Raw genomic sequence first — 20821 nt, 5'->3', positions numbered from 1 at the left:
TTTTGAAAGAAAAAAAATTAAATTAATTTTTTTTTATATTTTGAAATTATTGATTTTTTAAAACTTAATTATATAAAATTAAGTCCTTAAAATTACAAAAAGTTCTTATTGATAGTATGATTGATTTTATTTTTAATTTTATCGTGATTTACACAGTGTCACCCGTTTATTTGGTTTTAGCCTCTAGCTTTAGGCCATGAACCCACCAGTCATAGCCCTACAAGGCTTGTAGTCCATGTTTTCGAAGCCCCTATAATTGCTCATGGAAGTAAACGTTATCAGTGTAAATCTATACTATAATAATTTATTTATATATTGAAGGCAGTGAAGGGAGTCATATGGCCAATACGCGTTAAACACTTATTGGTTTCGTGAGTGAAAGACAAAGATAATAATATTGGTATGTCCTATTTTTAAATGTCTATTTAATTAAAAAATATCTAATAATGCCTTCAGATATGATATTTTTTGTTTATTCAACTTGGTTTTAATATACGTATTTATTATATTAATAAATGTATTTCGGAAAAATTCTTGTTTAAAAAATCTCGCAATTCCCATCATAATATCATCTCAACGTCACATTAAATATTTTCTTATGTAGTAATATACTTGTATTATGTTAGTCATATATACAATCTATTAAAGTTTTTTTTTTGTTTTGGCAATGAACAAGTCGAAAATATTACATTCATAGCTATTAATTTTGTGCAAAAATATTTATGGACTATGGTGTTGGAGGGTTCTTTGCTTTGGAATGTACTGTATAGTACGTGTATACATATTTATTTAACGTAATTTATTAAATATATATGCTTAATGGCGTGAAATATATTTAATTAAATGGATCAATCTATGAACTTTTTTACTTAGTAATCTAAATAATTTTGATATAATTTTCAATGGTTTTAAATGTTTATGTTTCTATTTATAAAAAATACATCACACAAATAAATACAAGTTAAGACGTACAATATTCTACTAATTAAAAAATATATTTGAATATATTTTGTGTTATTATTTGTCAATTTGAGTAATGTCCTATTAACTATTATTACATAATGTTATGCCTGAACTGTAAATTTAAATAATTTGGTAAAACTAAAGATAATCTGCTGTAAAAAAAAAAACTTTTCATGTTTCAACAAAATAATAATTTTCGAGAAAATTTTATTTTGTCACCCTAACAGGGAGCTTAAATGTTGTTAAATTTATTTTAAAATTTGAATACTCATAATTTATAACCATGATTTAGTCTGTATAAAAAAAAAAAATATTTTTTATGTACTTTATACAAATATAAAATGTGATAGTAGGTAATAAAATCATAAAGAATCAATATAATAAAATATAAACGTTATATTAATTTAAAATTTTTAGTACATATTTTTTTAAACGAATCCCTCATTCTTTGGTTAAACTTTTTATAATACATTTATTTATATAAATTCTGTCACAAATGATTCCAACCGAACTTTGTGTGTACGGTATATGTATATTATTTATATTTTTTCATTTTATGTAAATAATTTTTTTTATAAAATAACAATATATTTATTTAATACTTATTGAGAATATTGAAATGTTTAAAAATTATATCATTGAATATTGTAAAATAATTAAATAAATCGTATTATAAGATTAAAAATATGGAAGGCGATAATATACTAGTATCCAAACAATGTTTTTTATTTTAAAATAGTATATAAATTTATTTCGTTAAAATTGAATTCAGTACCTAGTCACATATTTTTTTTATCAGCGGGCAGATAAAAAAATACTACTTAATTCCTTAAATCTATTACATCTTATACTATTTACATATTAGTGTTATTTTTTTTATTATTATCATTCGATTAATTATAATTATCAGTTAGTCATGCTATAATTATAATTTGTTATATGTCAACACTTTATTCACACTAATACTATAGTATACATTTGGTTAATACCATCAACTTTTATCTTTAATTTATGCCTATTTTATGAATATCTAGTAATAAAATGTGTATATTTGGGGGTAGAAATTTAATATGCCTAATCAGTAATCATATATAATATATCTAGAGGCTGTTTATGCCTTCTAGCTCAAATAATTAAATTTCGGATAAAAATATATATTACAGAGTCCTATTAGTATTATAAATATATTCGTATATATTTTATTTATTTATTTTTTTTTAAATATGTGTATTACAATCTCCATTGGGGAAAATAATGGGCTTAGTAATACAGTGTGTACTATTTTCTTGATTAATTCAGTTTGGTTTATCTACGCTACTATAATATATTTATTGTTTTTATTTATACACATACTTTTTTAATAATTGTGTTATTAAATATTACCTATTTTACTAAAAACTTAACAACGAATTAGGAGTAATTACCTATTTATTTATTAATTATATCCCTTCAAAAATGTTAATCAATGGTATTCCAAATGATGAGAATTTAGAAAAAAAATCGATAACATTTATTTCGAAAACAGTTTATGGCTCATTAGTAAATATTATAAATGTGAAACGTTGTATTTAAATCATTAATCACGTCCATTTTTTATTTATTAGAATATGTATGCTGTAATTTATACTTCGTTACCATCGAATTTTATTTCGATTTTGTTCATTAAATTGACCGGAACAAGTTTTGAGAATCGTAGTACATAGATCATAATATATTATGTTAACATTAAATAATGACTCTGCCAAGCTCACATTTGTAATGTTATTCTTATTTACCATTTCTAATCGTATATACATATAATCGTGTAGGGTAATGAACCAAAACGGTGTATATGATATATAATGTACGTTTCTAAAAGCCTTTCATTGTTATTGGAAAAAAAATATTGAAACATAGAGTTTTTTTTAGAAGTTTAAACAAAATATATATTATACTCAATATAATTAAGTTCATTAATTTGTTGCGTGACACAATATTCGTTGTTTGCTACCATTTGAATGCAATCTGTTAATATTTTGGTATTGTGACAGAGTAAAAAAAGAAGGAATTAAACGAGTAGAAAACAAGTTTCCATAAAAGAACTGTGTAGTGTGTACATACGACAATATAATATATTATATCGTTCAATATGTCTTTATTATACTAGTTCTTTATGTTCTTGTTTTCATCATTCATTAGAAAAAGAAATAATCCATTCACGTAAGTCTCCTTGAAGATGCATCTGCCATTGTGGTTATTTTTAACGCATTCAGGGATTCCGTTTCTGTATATTGCATATAATATATACTCTTAAGTATGTTATAAGGTCAATCAATGCGAAGAATTGCATTGCGAAATAATTTTCCATTGTCCGAATGAAAATTTTTTAAATTTTTTCTCGTCACCATCAACCTTGTAGATTTTATTATGTTATTACTTATTATATAGATGTTTTTGTGGTGTTAGCAAAATTATAAACATATTGGTATCTTATATGTTGTGTGTGCGTGTTTCAATAGATGAAATATCTCCAATTAGGAGTCATAAATTATCTAAACATAGTCATTAATTTAAATTATATAATAAGTAATAAACTAATAACTGATATTATTTTTGGTATTTGAAAATGATGATTGTGTTTCAAATTATAATAGTATTATATTATAGACATTAAATTTATTTTTATGGTTAATACGATAACAAAATATTGAGTTATCGTTAATGTATACATTTAATTAACGATACAGTTTAATTCTATACCCTAATGATTAATAACTTCATGAAAGTTATCTATCAACTATTTTAATTTTAATCATTATACATACTCTTTAACAGCATTTATTCATATGTGTTTTAATTCTTTATAACTATAATATTCATATGGAACCTATATAAATTATTCTTTGATATAGTTTTATTTTAAGCTCTCTTCTCCCCTAATTCTAATCCACAATACGCAGTGCAATATTTCTTTTTTAGATTATTACTTAATAACTTCTATTTTTTTTTATGCATAGAATTAATAATTACATAATTTTTAAGTTAACAGACGTTACTATTTTAAACCTTATTTTATCAAGCTACCAATACAATTACATAACCGAACTAGTATAATATGTTATCTGTTACCATTAATATGACGTTTTAATTTAGTAAGACTTAGTGAATAATAAAATATGCACTTCCCATAAAGTCGTATATTATATTGTTCATACTATAATAAATAGAGTCATAATATTTTTTCGTTAGTTTTTCAAATTATTTAGTAACTGTAATTTTTTTAATAAAACTTTTGAAGTGTGTTAAAATCATTCGCGTGGTTTTGTTTTGATATAAAGGAAGTGAAGAGGTTTAAGAGATGGTTAAGGTTTTTAGTGTTTTTATATCTATTTTTCAACGTTTTTTTCCTAAGTTCTATCGTTGATAAAAGAGGAGGTAGAATATAATTGTTTTTTTCATGACGTAAAATTGTATACTTTTTTTTTAATCTTAAATAAGTACTATTTAAAATTTAATAACTAAATTTTATTAGGTACTATGTTGTACTTAAATAATGAATAATAATTATAAACAATGGGTTCGTTATGAATTATTTCAGTCGATCATGTAAATATGATTATTAATTAATTATCGTGGTTTTTAGAAGTCGCAATAACAATTCACATAGAGCATTAGCATACATTTTTAAGTTCTGTATAATTATAGAAATAACACTTTTTATTTGTTTTTTCTTAACAATAGATGTTTTTAATTAATTTATTTATAAAATTATATTTATTTTTTTAATATTCGAAGTATTATTCAATCTTGTTATTACATTACGTCAATATTATATGTTTCGCTTCATTTTACAGGACGATACAAATTACTAATGTATATTCACCAAGGAAAATTTATTGCCCCCACAAATAAATTATATTATTGTTATCTATAAGTTGCAATGTTGTTGTCAGCATTTGTTTGTTAAATTTATAGCGATAGGCCAGTAAATTTAAATCCCTTAAAGTTTTATTACTATTACACTATTCGTATGTGTGTAGTCAAAAATAAAAATGAAATGTTATTTTACCTGGAAGATTTACGACTACCTGTTAAGCTTTTAATCTTCTTGATCTTTATTTAAACGTCATGGTGACAAAATTATAAAAGTTCATTACTTATTTTACACGAGATTTAACACTTTATGTGGAATCGGGTAAAAAGGAATAAATACAAACACAATATTACAATATTATAGATAGAGCCATAAAGCCAAAACTCACATGGTACATAATTTACTTTTATCTATACATATTCTATGTATCGCATATTTTATTTGGTATAAATCATGTGAGTTGTCGTCACAATGGCGCTATTATAGTAAAAAAGTTAGTATATAATTTCTCTAATACAAATGCTACTGAATTTACCTAAAAATCTTCAAAATTCAAGTATGTTTTTAACTATAAACGGGTTGATTCATTTAACGTTTATAACGCTATACACTCACGATGTAAATTAAGTAAATTATACAATGACGATCAATGATTCATGTTTAAATAATATATACTCGTACGTCATTTGAATTTGGTTTTAAGAGGACGCAATTATTATTGTAGTATTGGTCTTATATACGCGCGTTAAACAGTAAAATCGGTTTTTACATACTTTCAATGAAATGTGCGAGTTTTAAGTTAAAATTGATCAAAATATGTTATTACGTTCTGGATAGTTTTGAGAAATTTAATTTGCTGGGAGATCTCTTATTCAGTTAAATTGCCATAAATTTAGCCCCTATTCTTTAAAGATAAAAACTGTACCTACTTTAATAGTACACTTTCATTGTGTCCGCCAGTTTGGTGAGCAGTAAGTTACAAACAATTTTAACATATTCATGGCCACACATTCAAAATACGTACCACACACAAAAATAGGTACCGGTAATCACGCCCACGAGAACCAATACTAATGATTTTAATTTATATGTTAAACGATAGAAAATAGAAATAGCTAATGTAAAAACAAAGTTTAACAAATTATATAACAACATGGTGCTGTAGTTAGAAAAGATTTTTTATAATTGGAAATTCTATAATACACTTTAATACTACACTTATTTTCTATTAAATATGATTTTTGATCCTGAACAAGATGTTCATAGGAATATACTTTTTTCTCAAACAATAGATATTTGTAAAAATAAACTTTTTTGTAAGAGTGAAAAATGTGATAACATACATTAGCAAACGAGGGGTAATTTATTATTTATGCTTAGAAAGATTCTGCAAAGTTTCTATGATAACAATACCTAAACAAAAAGGAAACTTTTTAACTATACCTAATACGGTGTTGTCGTATTTAAAACCGGTGCTAGAATTTTACTAACTTATTTTGGTAAAACAATTTTAGGCTCCCCTCTCTAAAATTAAATAAATTAAATTTCCACGTATGATAATACGATAGTTATTTTCGCTATAGATTGATTGTTTACTATCATCTTATTCACATAATGATACTCATAATCATGGTTTGCTATCTTCGTCTGGACCTGGCTTAAAATATAATAATAATGTTTATTTGTATCACTAAGTATTTAGTGATAAATGATAATAAACAAAATAAACCTAATGAATACAAATTACAAATTTATTATGACTTATATTATTGTTATGATATTAGGTATCTCTGTATACTACATTATGATTTAAGCTAATATAAGGGAAAATTGTGTCTTTAGGACCTCACTATGACACTACAACACGACAGTTTCGAATTTTAAAAATAACCGCAATTGAAAGTGTACTGGCCTGTATTGACTCTGTTTCTAAGCCTACTATTAAATCGCTTATATCAAAACGTTATATAAAACACCATACTATCATTAGCACAGTCGCACGATGTGTCAAGGGACGGTCACTGAACGTGAAAATGTCGATACTACCGTATATCTATGCATATATAATATTGTCTTGTGTAAGTACCTATCGGTTTTTTACCGTTTCACAGAAAACGATTGGCGATTTAGCGGAATAGATACCCTCAGTCTTAAGTCCTGGCCACGATTTAAAAATGTCGTCACGTGATTTTGTTGGTTTTTTAAATAAGTAACGATTTTGTTTCCTTATTAAAATGAAAAAAAAAACTAAACTATCAACGCGAGTATATGGTTATTCCGTTTGTATAATATTATATGTTATATAGATATAGGTTTTCTCGAGGCCGTGACGAATAATCCTATAAATAGTCATGTGATAAAATACCGATAACGATAATGCTCTTGACTGTATAAATTGGTACATACTTACGCGTCTCATACCTATTACGGGTCCACTGCAGTTTCACTTCAACAAAGCAAATTTATGTTTGTTGAATGGTAGAGTGGTGGCAGAGAAAATGTACCCCTCGTTGTGTGGGTGGTAGTGTGTACGCGCGAGACAAGTCTCATTAAAAGTTTACCCGTATATCACCGTCAACATACATATTGTATAAATACCGCCGTATAGTATTCGTATTATATAAGCAGTATTTTTCCCCTTAGGTATTATTATTAATATTATTCTATGCATACCGGAAATCGGACTGCCTGGGATTATGTAGTTTTTTTTTCATTGCGTCGTGATTATAGTTATGCCATTTTTATAATTGGAAAATTCATATTTGACCGAGTAAGATTAATTTTTTTTTCTTCCAAAACGTTCAGTGATTTTCTATCCGACAATAAGGGAATGCGAACCTTGCAGGTTTTTTTTTATCGCTAAACTACCTATAGTTAATTGAGTCTAACATCGCTGTCCGCGCTTTTATCCGCATAATAATTGTTTCCGAAATTACGCATACGTTTTACGGTGACTTACCGCTGACGATTTTGGATTTCAACCTTGTGCATTTTTCAAGGTTTTGTTTCATTTTCCCATGTATACGATACAATGTTTGTTGTGCCTATGTTTTACTCAATCAGCTTATTAGAAGTACAAGTAGTCAATGTATATATAGTTGAGCAGATAATAATATGAGAAACTTTGAAACCACAGCCTTGAACATAAAATATGTTTATGGCTTCTGTCCGAACCGTATAAGTGACCAAATCAAAAATAAGACTTGTCGATAACAATAACTGTCAAGTCCCGTGTATATCTACAAAATTATAAATGTCGATATTAATAGTTTTTTAATATATATTATTATTAGTATTATTGTATCGGTGTATATGGTACTTAAAATATCAATTTTTCTATTTATTCCTTGCAACTAGATCGACTTATCTTGACCTTTCCAAACATTATTATATTATGTTTTTGGTCAGTTTCAAAATTATACTTGTAATATTTTTAATGATATAGTATACTAGCTAATCAAATATTATTAATTATATTCAATAAATTATGTTTATTCTTAAAATTATACTTATTACTTACTAAATCTCAACTTAAATATTTATGTTTCAGTATGGTGGTGATGAATTTTCACCAGATCCAGCTAGATTTGCTGCTCAAAAACCTGGTTCATCTGTGTACAATGCTGATTCTTATTACTTAGGTAATTAGTTAACATTCAACAAATTGTAATTGGTTTAATATCTCGGTGTAATAATTTTTTATTTATGATCTGTAGACAGCACAGGAAATAATAGTGATGTTTGGACAACTAGTGCTACTGCTCAACTTCAGTCTCCTACAACGTATACAACATATACCAACCCACCCAATTCGCTGCTGACTACGTCTCCAAACATGACGCCAAACAATTTTCCACCAACAAACACTATGCTAACACCAGAAAATTTGGTAAGAATATATCATTTACTTTTAGTCACTTATAAGGGCTGAAGCTAACATTAAATTTGGAATAATTTTAAATTAACGGGAGGTTATTTGAGCTTTATTAATGTGTATATTGCTGCGAACAACACTGTACAAACAAATTCCCCTTCAATGGTAACATCGAATTAATACAAAAAAAAAAAAAACAACATGCATATAACGTATACAATATTTAGATCTCATTGTATGTAGCTATTATTATTTAATTATGTTGTATATTGTACAATCATTTTAATAAATTGTTAACTTTTATTTTAATTAAATTTGAATTTTTAACATAAGTATACTCGTAGTTATGTTTGATAAAGAAAAATTGAATAGTAGTTGGTGGTTTAATGGTTTATTAACTTTTAGTATTATATTTATTGGTTTTAAATTAAAATATTTGTAGTTGTAGAAAATAGTAATTCATTAAATATATAATAAGTGTTTTTTAAGATATTTTATAATATTCTTAGTTAAATATGTAGTCTAATTTTTAGTTATATAAATTATTTTTTTTTATTTCTTAATATTTTATATTAAAAATAAAAACTTATTTGTAAAATGATTTATAATAATAACTTGATAAATTTGTATTCTTTTTTTTTACATTTATTTATTTTATTTGTTTCAATTAAAATGTTAATAATGTAAAAGTATTGAAAAGTGGGTAACATATTTTATTAAAACATTATTTTAGATAATTGCATAAAATATTAAGTCTTACAAAAATATTAATAATATGAACATTTTTTATTATGTATATATTATTAAACTATTAATATTAATGTATTTTCTCCCATTTGTACTTTAAAATTTTTACATTTATTTATCAACTTCATATTTTAGTTCTTAAGGTAACCTAATATAATTTATTTTTGTGTTTATACTATACAAAAGCATTAGAACAAAAGAATTAAATGTTTAAATACCAACTCTAAATTAGCATAAAATATAACACGGTTTTAAAATGTAGTATTATGAAAAAAGAAAACAATTTAGTTTATAATAATGCATGACTAAAATAGTTTGTTTAAAACTAATGGAATTGTTGTAATTTCAAACTGATAATTGATGCAATCCCCAATTCAAAATTAAATTGTGATCATGTTATATACAATTTCTGTATACCTACTAGATTATATTTATTAAAAATAAATCTCTACGCATATCCACCAAAAACTCACTCGCCCTTTCCCACATTTTATTATAAAAAATTAAAATTATACTTTTTAGATTTTAATACAAGAATTTATTTAAGATTTTAAATGAAATATTCATAGTTAGATATTTATTAAAAAACCATGCAGTATTAAAAATGTATTCTTTAATTTAATGAAATATTTTGGTTAGTCTTATAATAATATAATATGTATGTGACAAATATAAAATTATTTGTAAGGACATATTTTAAATTACTATATTTTTATTCTATTCTAGCATCTTTGTATAATATTGAGGCAATTTAATTTATCATTTAAAATAACTTAAATATTAGTTTTGTTAATGGAATTTATTAAAAATTTATCAACCTATTTTTATGTAATAATTTTTGCCCATTTTTAAGCTAAAATTAAATTTTTAACAACTGTTATCTTTTATTTCAATTTACTTATCATTTTTATAAATTTATAATTATATTTAATTTACTTGATCTCATTAGTATAAGCATAGATTAAATTTGCTATATGAAGGCAATGCCAATGCAATTATTTATAGCTCATTAATTTAAATTGGATTCAGTTAGAGAACTGGCTACTGGCTAGAGAAGGTGGGAGATAAGTATCTACCGTCTCTTGCCACTAGTAAGCTCAACCAAAATTAAAATAATAATAGATAAATTATTGTATTGGTGTTGCCTATCTATAGTATATTTAATCTATGGTATAAGAGAATAAATTATATTTTAATTTTATTATTTATTCATCGTAATATCATATAATTTTCAAATAAATATTACTACAGTTCATTAAATTTGTATTTAATAATTTACATGAGCTATAATTTAATTTTTTTTTTATTTGTTAAATTTTTCTTTTTTTTTATATTTTTTTTATACATCTGAGTCATAAGTTTGGTGATAATAAATGTTTATTTTTCACAGGGCTATAATACTATTGGTCCAAATGCTAGTATACCTCCTAGTGGTGTTTCACCTGCTACAGATGGCCTAGGCACTTCCCCTCTACCACCTATGTCAAGTTTGCGTGGAGCTCCTCCTTCTGCTCCAAGTCCAATTGCAGTTACCCCTAGCTCAATGATGTACCCAGGACATAACAGTCCCACTATTCAAACTCCCGGGGATACACTTGGCAAAACCCTAGCATCAGTACGATAAATTTATTTACTTATTTGCTTTATTTTAATTTACATAATTAACCTACATATTATGTAATAATATGTAATATGTTATAATATATACACTGGGATATTAATACGGTATGCTTAAATAGTTACCATTGAAGGCTTTTTGTTGCTTTTATTAACAAATAACTAACAAGAATCATAGCGATTCATTATACATTTCTTATAATTGTTAGATTTATTAGGGACTATGTTTTGTTTTTGCTGTAAAAAATACCTGAATCCTATCCTTAAAATTATACACCCAATTACAGTAATCTGGACCTACGTCAGTGGTTATGAAATAATTCAAAATTTTTTGTAATATATAAAAATAAAAGAAGCAATTTCTTAAGATACAACAATGTGTTGTAGATATATCCCACTGACCAGAGTGTCAGCAGTTACAGTTCAAATCCATCTACACCTGTAAGTTCACCACCACCTTTGGCACCTTTAGCGCCTGCAAACAGTGCCGGATCTTGGACCCCTGGCGTAGTACCACCTCATCCTGGATCTCCTCATTTTCCTACTGATCATCGCACTATTCATTTGGTATGTAATATTCTAACATTTCTAACTCTTAAAATTAATAGCTACAATTAGTATTAACATTAATTGCTTAAACTTGGGTTGGTGTATATTTTTAAATTATTTATTTTTCTGTAGTTTTTATAAGTACATTTTTTGTTTTTTTTTATAGGGTAGTCGTATGGAAGAAAGACTGGACGATGCCATAAATGTTTTACGAAATCATGCTGAAAGTCAAGCTTTAAGTTTAGCTGGTGTTCAACATTCCGCTTCAGGCATTGTACCATTGTATCATCAACATTTAGTAAGTTACATTATTTTAAAATTTTTTTTTTCTAAAGCTTACTTATTTTATATGTATTTATAATCTATTGTTTTACTTTTAGGGAAGTCCCCATTCAGCAACTGCTACAGTAGGAGCTGTTCCAAATACATACCAAACACTTTCAACATGTCAAGACAGTGATGGGCCAATCAAAATTGAAAGACTAAGCAATATCAGTATGTATTAATCATTAAAATTTTTTTTTTTCTATTTTAATACTAATAATGTAATTTTTAATTTTTTAAACATGATTTAATCTAATTCTTGTTTTATTTTTATTGTAGAAAAACGGAAAGAACCTCCAGACAGTTCGGACATCAAGCCTACTAGCAGTGATCACTTGTTAGTAAATAACATCGTTAATGCCAATTCACCCCCAAACAATTCGCCTATAAATAAAAATTCAAAACGATCCCGTCGATAGTAAGTTTAATGTGCAATTTTCCCCCCTTTTTCTTAAAGACACATTAACTTAACTTAATTTCAGATTTTTGTTTCGTAGAGGTGTCTCAGGTGTTTGATTATCAGAACCTCAAACGAACAAATATCCATTCAAAATAAATTTTAATATATTAAATCTCCCCTAAATGATAAATATTTTGCGAGTTTAATTTTTCTAAATTTATTATTTAATTATTAAATAGTTTAGGTAATTTTGCACAAGAATATTTTACTAGTTATCCATGATAAACTATAGTGATTAATGAAAAAACTTATTAAACTAGTGGATTAATCAATTTATGTTTAAATTAAATTAAAATTATTTTTAGTAAATTTTTCTAAACTTGCAATCTTACTTAGATTATTGGTAGCTAAACTAATTTTTTTTTAACATGTGACAATATTAATAAAATAAAATTGGTGAAGAATGTCAAATGAAATGTAATGGAGTAATGGCTAATTCTTTAGGATTACAGTAAATTAGTATTGTGTAAATATAAAATAATAAGTAGCATGTTGTTGCAAACATTAGGCTGAATTACTAAATAAAATTAAAAAATAAAAATTTACTGATCTAATTAAGAAAAAAATTATTTAACATATCAATATAATTTTCACCTACAATATGGCACATTAATTTACATAGATATAGTAATATATTTTGTATACTTGTGAGTATGTATATAACAAAACTTAAGTAGTGATATAAATTAAAATATAAATCATGTATATTTGTACTATATTTGTTGTGTTCAGTTGACATTAAATACTGGCACACCTCTATTTGACCTCACCCACACGCTTGCTTCTCAAAGATTAATAAATAAGATATTAACTTATTTTATGACTATCATTTTAGTTGTTCTAGTGCTGATGAAGATAATGAAGATCCTTCAACAAAAGCACATAGAGAGAAAGAACGCAGACAAGCCAATAATGTCCGTGAAAGGTAATTTGCTAATTCATTAAATTTTATGAGGTATAATTAAATAGTTTTCGATTATAAAGTAAATAAAAATGTACAACTTTACAATTGTTTTCATTTTTCAATTCAATATCTGTTGCTATTATTGTTAATTTAAAATTTAAAACTTATTATAATTGTATATTTGTATAATATTGGAAATTATATATATATTTTTATTAAGAATTATAAATAAAGTTATTAAGATTATATAAACTTACAATTCTTAGAACATTAAAAATGAATCATTAACTTTTAAGTTGTAACATAAGTTTAAAACTAATGTTAACTATGATGTTTCGTATTGCTGTTGTACAAGTGTGGACGACGAGAGTGAAGATCCTGAATTAAAAGCTCAACGGGAAAAGGAGCGCCGCCAAGCAAATAACGCTCGAGAAAGGTGAGCTTTTTTGCCGGCAACTTTGTGTGCGGCTCTTGGCTCCTTTTTTTTATATTATGTTAATATCATGGTTTAATTTTAAATTTATTAATAACTATTCATGGTTATTTACATTTAATATTGAATAGTGAAATTAAATAATTATAAAATATTATTCACATAAATCAGTGATCAAACAAAATTTCATATGAACTCAGTCTATACCCCTTGTACACAGCTATGATCACCTAATAATTGCAAAATAAGTTCCACGATTTATTTCACTTATTTAAAATCCAAATGTTTTAATTTTTTTAATTTATGATTTATTAAAAATGTAGTTTTTTAATAGTTGTTTTAAAAATAATATTATATTCCTTTTTTTTAATCATTATTGACAACATTTAGTAATTATTTTTATAATTAATGATGTATACTTTCAACTAAACTTATGAAAAACATAAATATATTTTTAAAAACATGAACTGTACTGTATTTTAATTTTAACATGAAATAATAAGTCATTGTTAGGCAATGGCTTGCAAAATTAGCTTTGCTAATTTAATTTAATTAACTTTTAAATATAATTTAAAAGTTTATAAAACCATTCTAATGTAATCATAGTGATGTTTATTTTATATTTTTAATGATCTATTTTCAGAATTCGAATTCGTGACATTAATGAAGCATTAAAAGAACTTGGCAGAATGTGTATGACACACCTAAAAACCGATAAACCTCAAACTAAACTGGGTATTCTCAACATGGCTGTTGAAGTCATCATGTCACTGGAACAACAAGTTCGAGGTAAAATATTAAAATCTAGTTTTCATAAAAATTGTTATTATTTTGTAATGATTTTTAATGGTTTTTTCAATTTTTATTTCAGAGAGAAATCTAAATCCTAAAGCAGCTTGTCTAAAGAGGAGAGAAGAAGAAAAGGCCGAAGATAATGTTGGACCAAAATTGGGACATCATTTATCGGTAGCACAACACATGGTTGTCCAAGGACCACATTTTCCACCCATGACTTTGGTAAATTTATTTTTAATTAAAACTAGTTATTCTATTAAAAAAATAGCAATTATTTAATTTAAAATAATTAATTTATAGCCAAATAATCAAGCAGGCTTGCCTCATAATGGACCCCAGTAGCGATGGAGTACAACTTCACCTCAAATATTATGCTCCTAAGTGATTTGGAGGTGATGGCATTAGTTTGCCTTACATTAAAATCTCCATTGAAATATTGCCAAGTATATTATATTAGTGATATTTTTTATTCGTATGACATTGTTTTTTTTTATATACTTGCAACATAAATGATTTTTTTGCCCTTTGTGATTAATACAAGCTAAGCCCGAAGTTTTATTAGACATTTAGATTATATATTTTAAATGTAAGTCTGAGTTCAGAATATTTATCAGAGTATAAACATACAAAGTTCAAATATTTTTATGTTGAATTCAGTCTAAAATCAATACTTAATTTATATACTGATATGTCTTAATTCTCCTCTAAGCCCTTTTCAACATTAGAATTGCCAATTTAAAACCAGTAAATAAATCACAATCATGCCCAAAATATAATTGCAGTAAGTACAAATTTGAACTCAAAACAAGTTTCCAAATTTCTTATGCAACTATTATCTATTATGTTGTATTTTATTTGCATTTTATTATTGATCATAACAATTCTTATCATTGGCGCAACTAATAAAAAAAAAAAAATTATAATAAAATAAGCTCTTCTAGGTTAAAACCTTATTACATTCCTATAACCTTTACCAAATAATTATATACATATTATTTTTATAACAATTAACTAACTGCTCTTATCTATTTAAAAATAACAACTATTTATGTATATAATATATAAATGCATTAAATATCAACCATGTGTGTTTGGCTTAAATCAAAAAACATGGTACAAAATTAGTTATGTGGTTATATGATGGGGTTCCATGTTTTGCATATACTTGATAAATTAAAATATTTTAATTCTTGACTTTTCAAATTAAATTAGATTGCTTTTATAATATATTATGTTAGTTGTCCATCATCTTAAAGAACTACACATGTAGTGAATATTATACGATGCTGAGCATTGGAAAATCACCTTACCAAGTTGTGCTAATGATTATTATAAAATAATATTCAAGTTACCGGTTACTTCTTAAGTTTGAGGGTTACAAATCTAATCTTAATTAGTTAGTAGCATCATAAATTAATCTTAAAATAATAACTTCTTTTCTTAGATTTGCTCTGTCTTCACTAACGGCGTGATTATGTATGATTTATTGAAAGTTGATTTATAAATTTATTAAGTAATGTATTTAATAAAGGTTATTTTTAATACACATGTGTATTCATGTGACAAATACCAAATTTTTATTAGTATATTAGAAGAAAAATGTATGTGTTGAAGCTTTAATTTTTTTTCTGATCATTGTTTATTAAATATATTTTTTTTCTTAACAGATTAATATTTTTTTTAATATAACTATATTATATAAATAATATATCGATTTGCATTTTTTTAGAGAAAAATAATTAATTTCATTACGTTCACGCCAGTATTAATTTTACAATCAAAAGTATTATTACATTTTGAAACACATATTTCTACAAATCTATTTTGTATATTTATTGTAAAAACCGTTTCCTAATAAGAAAAATCTCCATAGTAATAATTTTTTTAATTTTATTTTAAGGTTATTTTTATTTTTACATTAGAAAAACTTAGCTTTATATAATTTTTTTAAGTGCTGACATGTACCTTTAGATTATTCATTCGTTACTTGCTGCAATTTTAATTTTTGTCAGAATATAACAACAATGGTATACAGTTTTAAAAAATATCAATTATCGATCTTATTCAGTTTACATTTAATTATTCAAGTATATTTAACATATTATGAGTGCAATTAAACATATTGTTTGAACAATTATCAGTGGTCAATGATAGTAAAAATAATTTTAAAATACCAAGATTTTTTATTCAAATATTAAAAATATAATTCATTAAAGTGAAAAGTTTTAATAGTACTTCACAATTGTTTGTATGTAAACAAAACTAGTTCACAAGAAAAATTAGTAATATAAATTCAAACAAAATTAATAGATATTCAATTAATGATATATTATCTTTAACAACATTAACAAAATTTATGAAATTTGAAATGAAAAATAAACATGATCCTCTCTTACCATTTACTACTCTGACCACTTGTAATTATTTAATTTTATGTTAAATGGTTTTAGTTACAGACAAGAGATATTTAATATGGTTCGCTTACAGCTAAATTTATGATGCCAATTATTTTCTCACAATTTTTACAAATAGCTTAAGAATTTAATCTGATATATTTTAAATTTTTGAAAATGTAATTTTCACAAAAAACCTTTAAGCTATCAGGTTTTTACATGCTAAAAACATATTTTTTAATAATCACTGTCTGCTACCAAACAGGCATCTAAATTTGATCATTTATATACCCGTTGTCTGTAAATATAAATCATATATCTCATAATTATTGTACCATATATTGTGTATTTATGTTAAAAATACAATTTTTATATGTTTTATGAATGAATATTAAAATGTATTTACATTAAATAAAATTTCAAATTAAATCAGTTACATACTATGTATATCATGTACTATAACTAATCCTGTCCCATGTATAATGTTGTGGTAAAATATAAATATGTGTACTTAATAAATATATTCTAATTATTGTATTATATAAATCCTACATAAATTAGGTCCATGTAAGACATGATTTAGTAGTACATGTTGTACAAAATATGGTGCTGCACTCAAGTTAAAATAAATATTCAAATCGTATAAGAGTTTATTAATACTTAAAACATAGTTAAATAGGTATTATTATGTACTTTAACACAAATTATATTTTATCTTAATTATTCTACATACTATCAAAGAGACTTTGTCCAATACCTTTTAATTATCATCGTTCAGAGTTTTACTAAGTGCAGTATTATATAGTATGTATAATTAATTTTCAGTCTGGATACATTTAAAATAATTTTTAACTGTGAAATTCTCTTTTTGTTTTAATTTGAATTAATTTTTAGTTCTTGTATTATATTATTAATTCTATATATAAACTTATATTTTAATATAGTTTTAATAAAACCAGACATTTTTTCTTCTAAAATAATTGAATGTTTTTTTTTTTTATAGAATTAATATTTTTGAGACTAGAAGTTAAAAATGTTTGGTATTATAATGTAGATTATTATAACTTTTAATATATAAGAAAAATGACTGGAGTTGTTCTGTATCATTATTTTAATATACATAATTTATACCTACATTAAAATTCCCCATTATTGTTATTACATTATTATTGATTATTTTTTTTTTTTTTTTTTTTAAATTAGACTAAATAATAAAAATGCTGAAAATACATATACTGATAAAAATATATACATACATACATATTTTGTATATGTATACATCATTTTATGTATTAAGATTTTAGTAAACTATTTGTTAGGTATAAATGTATATGTTATGATGCCATAATTTGTATTCTTTTCTTATTGAAACTCAAAAAATAATTATAAACATTTTTTTTTTATTATTATTATTATTATTATTATTATTATTATTATTATTACTATCATTAATTTATATTTGTCATTCTTTAGTATATTAATTAAAATTAATTTTGTTTTATTTTACGTTTAATTTTTAAAAAATGAACATCACTTTTAACATCACCACAACAACAATGAAAGATTGTCATCCATAATATTAATGTCGTGGTTTACTGTATATATAGGCTATATTATTTATATGTTAATTTTTGTAACATTTGATTGAGAATAAAAGTTTAATAATATGTATAATATTATTAGTATAAGAGGCACTTGAGTATCCTATATATTTCATAAACCAATTTATACCTCTTATACATTTTATTCTATCCTTATATTTCCTGTTTATTATTTATATTTTTATCCTTTTATTCTTTACAAAATATTTTAATTTTGAAAAAACTAATAATTTGTGTATAAGTTATATACTAAGTATAGTATAATTATTATATAAGTAAGGAACAGCAAAAATTTTATGTGACTTAGATAACTGTTTTTAGCTATGCAGGAAAAGGATTGATTCTAATTTTTTGCTTAAACTAATAAAAAGTACTTAATAGTTGCTAATAAAGGATCACCCTAATCAGCACACTTCAGTTGGTATACATTAATAATCCCATTTCCGATAGTATCTAATAAATAAAATTTGTTTAGACTTAAATTAACAAAAACTTATTTGCATTCTTTTATAACATCTTATTGGATATAACTGTAAGCAATGCTCTGTTCAGTAAAAATTATTTAGCCGATAAATCAATTATGTAGAAACTACTTAACTATTTACTCAAATAAAATTTAAATAAGTAAGTAAATTTTTAATATTATTTATTTAAGGCCTAATTCCGGACGTCTATTTAGCAGAATTACTATTTGGGCCTATAGGTTTCTGTCATACCCAGGGGAGGGGGGTGGTGGCCTCGCTCTCTAAACCGTTACCTGCCCACAAAAGAGATGCCGCTCGTGGCCGGAGCCCGCTCGACCACTCCGTTTCCCAATTAAATTAATAAACGACTAAAAATTATCAATAATTTTGTAATTAAAAATAATACAACAAGAGCCCATCATAATTTGTACTTATGGTTACCTCTAGAAACAAGCCAAATCTTATCTTAAAATTTTAAAAATGTCTAAACATTAACAACTTAAATTTAAGTTACTTTTAAAGTTTTAACTAAATTTTGTTAAAATATTAATTTGTGTGTATGTAATAACTAATAAGTATAACTATAATGTATTTACACTTAAAAATGTTGTATAAATAACCAAGGTATAGATATTTCACTGATAATGAAAGTATAAATACAGAAATCTTAGTAAATGAACAAATTATCTCATTTTTTTATACTAATATGATGCACTACTGTACTAATGGTAAAATAAAATAATGGTTTACTTAATTAGTTAAATATTTTATTCTTAATATGTGTGTAATTAATAATATTCTATAATATATACACTTATGGTATAATGATTATTATAATTTAAATATTTTAGAATCACATTACATAACTAAATGTACATTTTTTTTTTGCTTTTGCAACGCGTAGAGAATATCTTATAAGATACCTAATAAGAATTTTTGGACCATCTAGATATAATTACTTAAGCCAGAGGTAGATAGTCTCCAATAAAATTAAATAAACTCAATTAAGATTTTAATCAAGGTTCTAGTTTTTACTAAATTCTTAGTAGGTAAATCAAATTTTACAATAGTAAAAGTAGATGGCTGAACATTTTTAAAACTAATTAAAAAAAATAAAAAAACTGAATTTTTTGACAAAATTATTTTATTTTTGGTCTAATTGAAAATTGAAAAATTGAGATACCTGAAATTTTCATTAAATGTTTATTTTGTCATTTCCAACATACAATACAATTTTTTAAATAATTAGATTCTTTTTGAGCCATATAGAACATGTAACATTTTTGATTGTTTTAATTTTTATATTTAAACTATAATATTTTTGTGTACGTATTTATGGTTAAAATTTGACAAATAGTTAACTGAAAAATAATAACCTCAATATGTATTCAATGTTCTAAGATCTAAGTGGAATAAAGAATAAAATATTTTTTTAATGAGGTATTATTTTATTTTTTAAAAATAGTGCTTCAGATTTTCACTTGGAATTCACTTTTTTTTAGAAATTGAAATAGTTTATTAGGTATATATATATATATTTATTTATTAATACAGTCATTAAATCAATGGCAAGGAATTTATTTACTATGACCAATTTAAATTTAAATTAGATTCATTTTCATACAACTGGTATTAGTGATATTAGACGAAAAATGGGGTCCAGCTTGGAAAAATTCCCACCTAGCTGAATTTTGGTACACACCTTTATGACATCGTTGTAAATAACGTGTGAGAAGTCGCCATCTGTATCATGTACAGAGGTTATTGCGTCAGAGGTTATTTGAGGTCAAAGTCACGAAATTGGCCTTTTTTTGAATATCTTGCTTTTTATGAGTCGTACAATA

General features: G+C 24.5%; 1 protein-coding gene across 9 annotated transcripts in view; it reads left to right on the top strand.

Moving 5' to 3' along the window:
* The window catches only part of LOC113557499 (transcription factor 12), a 30881-nt gene extending 14731 nt beyond the window's left edge, over nt 1-16150 (top strand). Inside the window, exons 2-13 of one of the 9 annotated variants that reach the window (XM_026963056.1) lie at nt 8367-8457; nt 8533-8705; nt 10828-11052; nt 11442-11621; nt 11770-11901; nt 11984-12098; nt 12207-12345; nt 13223-13312; nt 13647-13727; nt 14368-14513; nt 14596-14741; nt 14820-16150. In XM_026963056.1, coding sequence (XP_026818857.1) covers nt 8367-8457; nt 8533-8705; nt 10828-11052; nt 11442-11621; nt 11770-11901; nt 11984-12098; nt 12207-12345; nt 13223-13312; nt 13647-13727; nt 14368-14513; nt 14596-14741; nt 14820-14861 — 1560 coding nt within the window. In that variant the 3' untranslated portion in view covers nt 14862-16150. The remainder of the gene's footprint in view (nt 1-8366; nt 8458-8532; nt 8706-10827; nt 11053-11441; nt 11622-11769; nt 11902-11983; nt 12099-12206; nt 12346-13222; nt 13313-13646; nt 13728-14367; nt 14514-14595; nt 14742-14819) is intronic. The other 8 variants (XM_026963058.1, XM_026963064.1, XM_026963062.1 and 5 more) reach the window with 8 other exon arrangements.
* The last annotated feature ends 4671 nt before the right edge of the window (nt 16151-20821 follow it).

The sequence above is a fragment of the Rhopalosiphum maidis genome, chromosome 3, assembly GCF_003676215.2.
Source record: "Rhopalosiphum maidis isolate BTI-1 chromosome 3, ASM367621v3, whole genome shotgun sequence".
NCBI classification, from domain to species: Eukaryota; Metazoa; Arthropoda; class Insecta; order Hemiptera; family Aphididae; genus Rhopalosiphum; species Rhopalosiphum maidis.
This window is presented reverse-complemented; position numbering and strand designations above follow the sequence as displayed.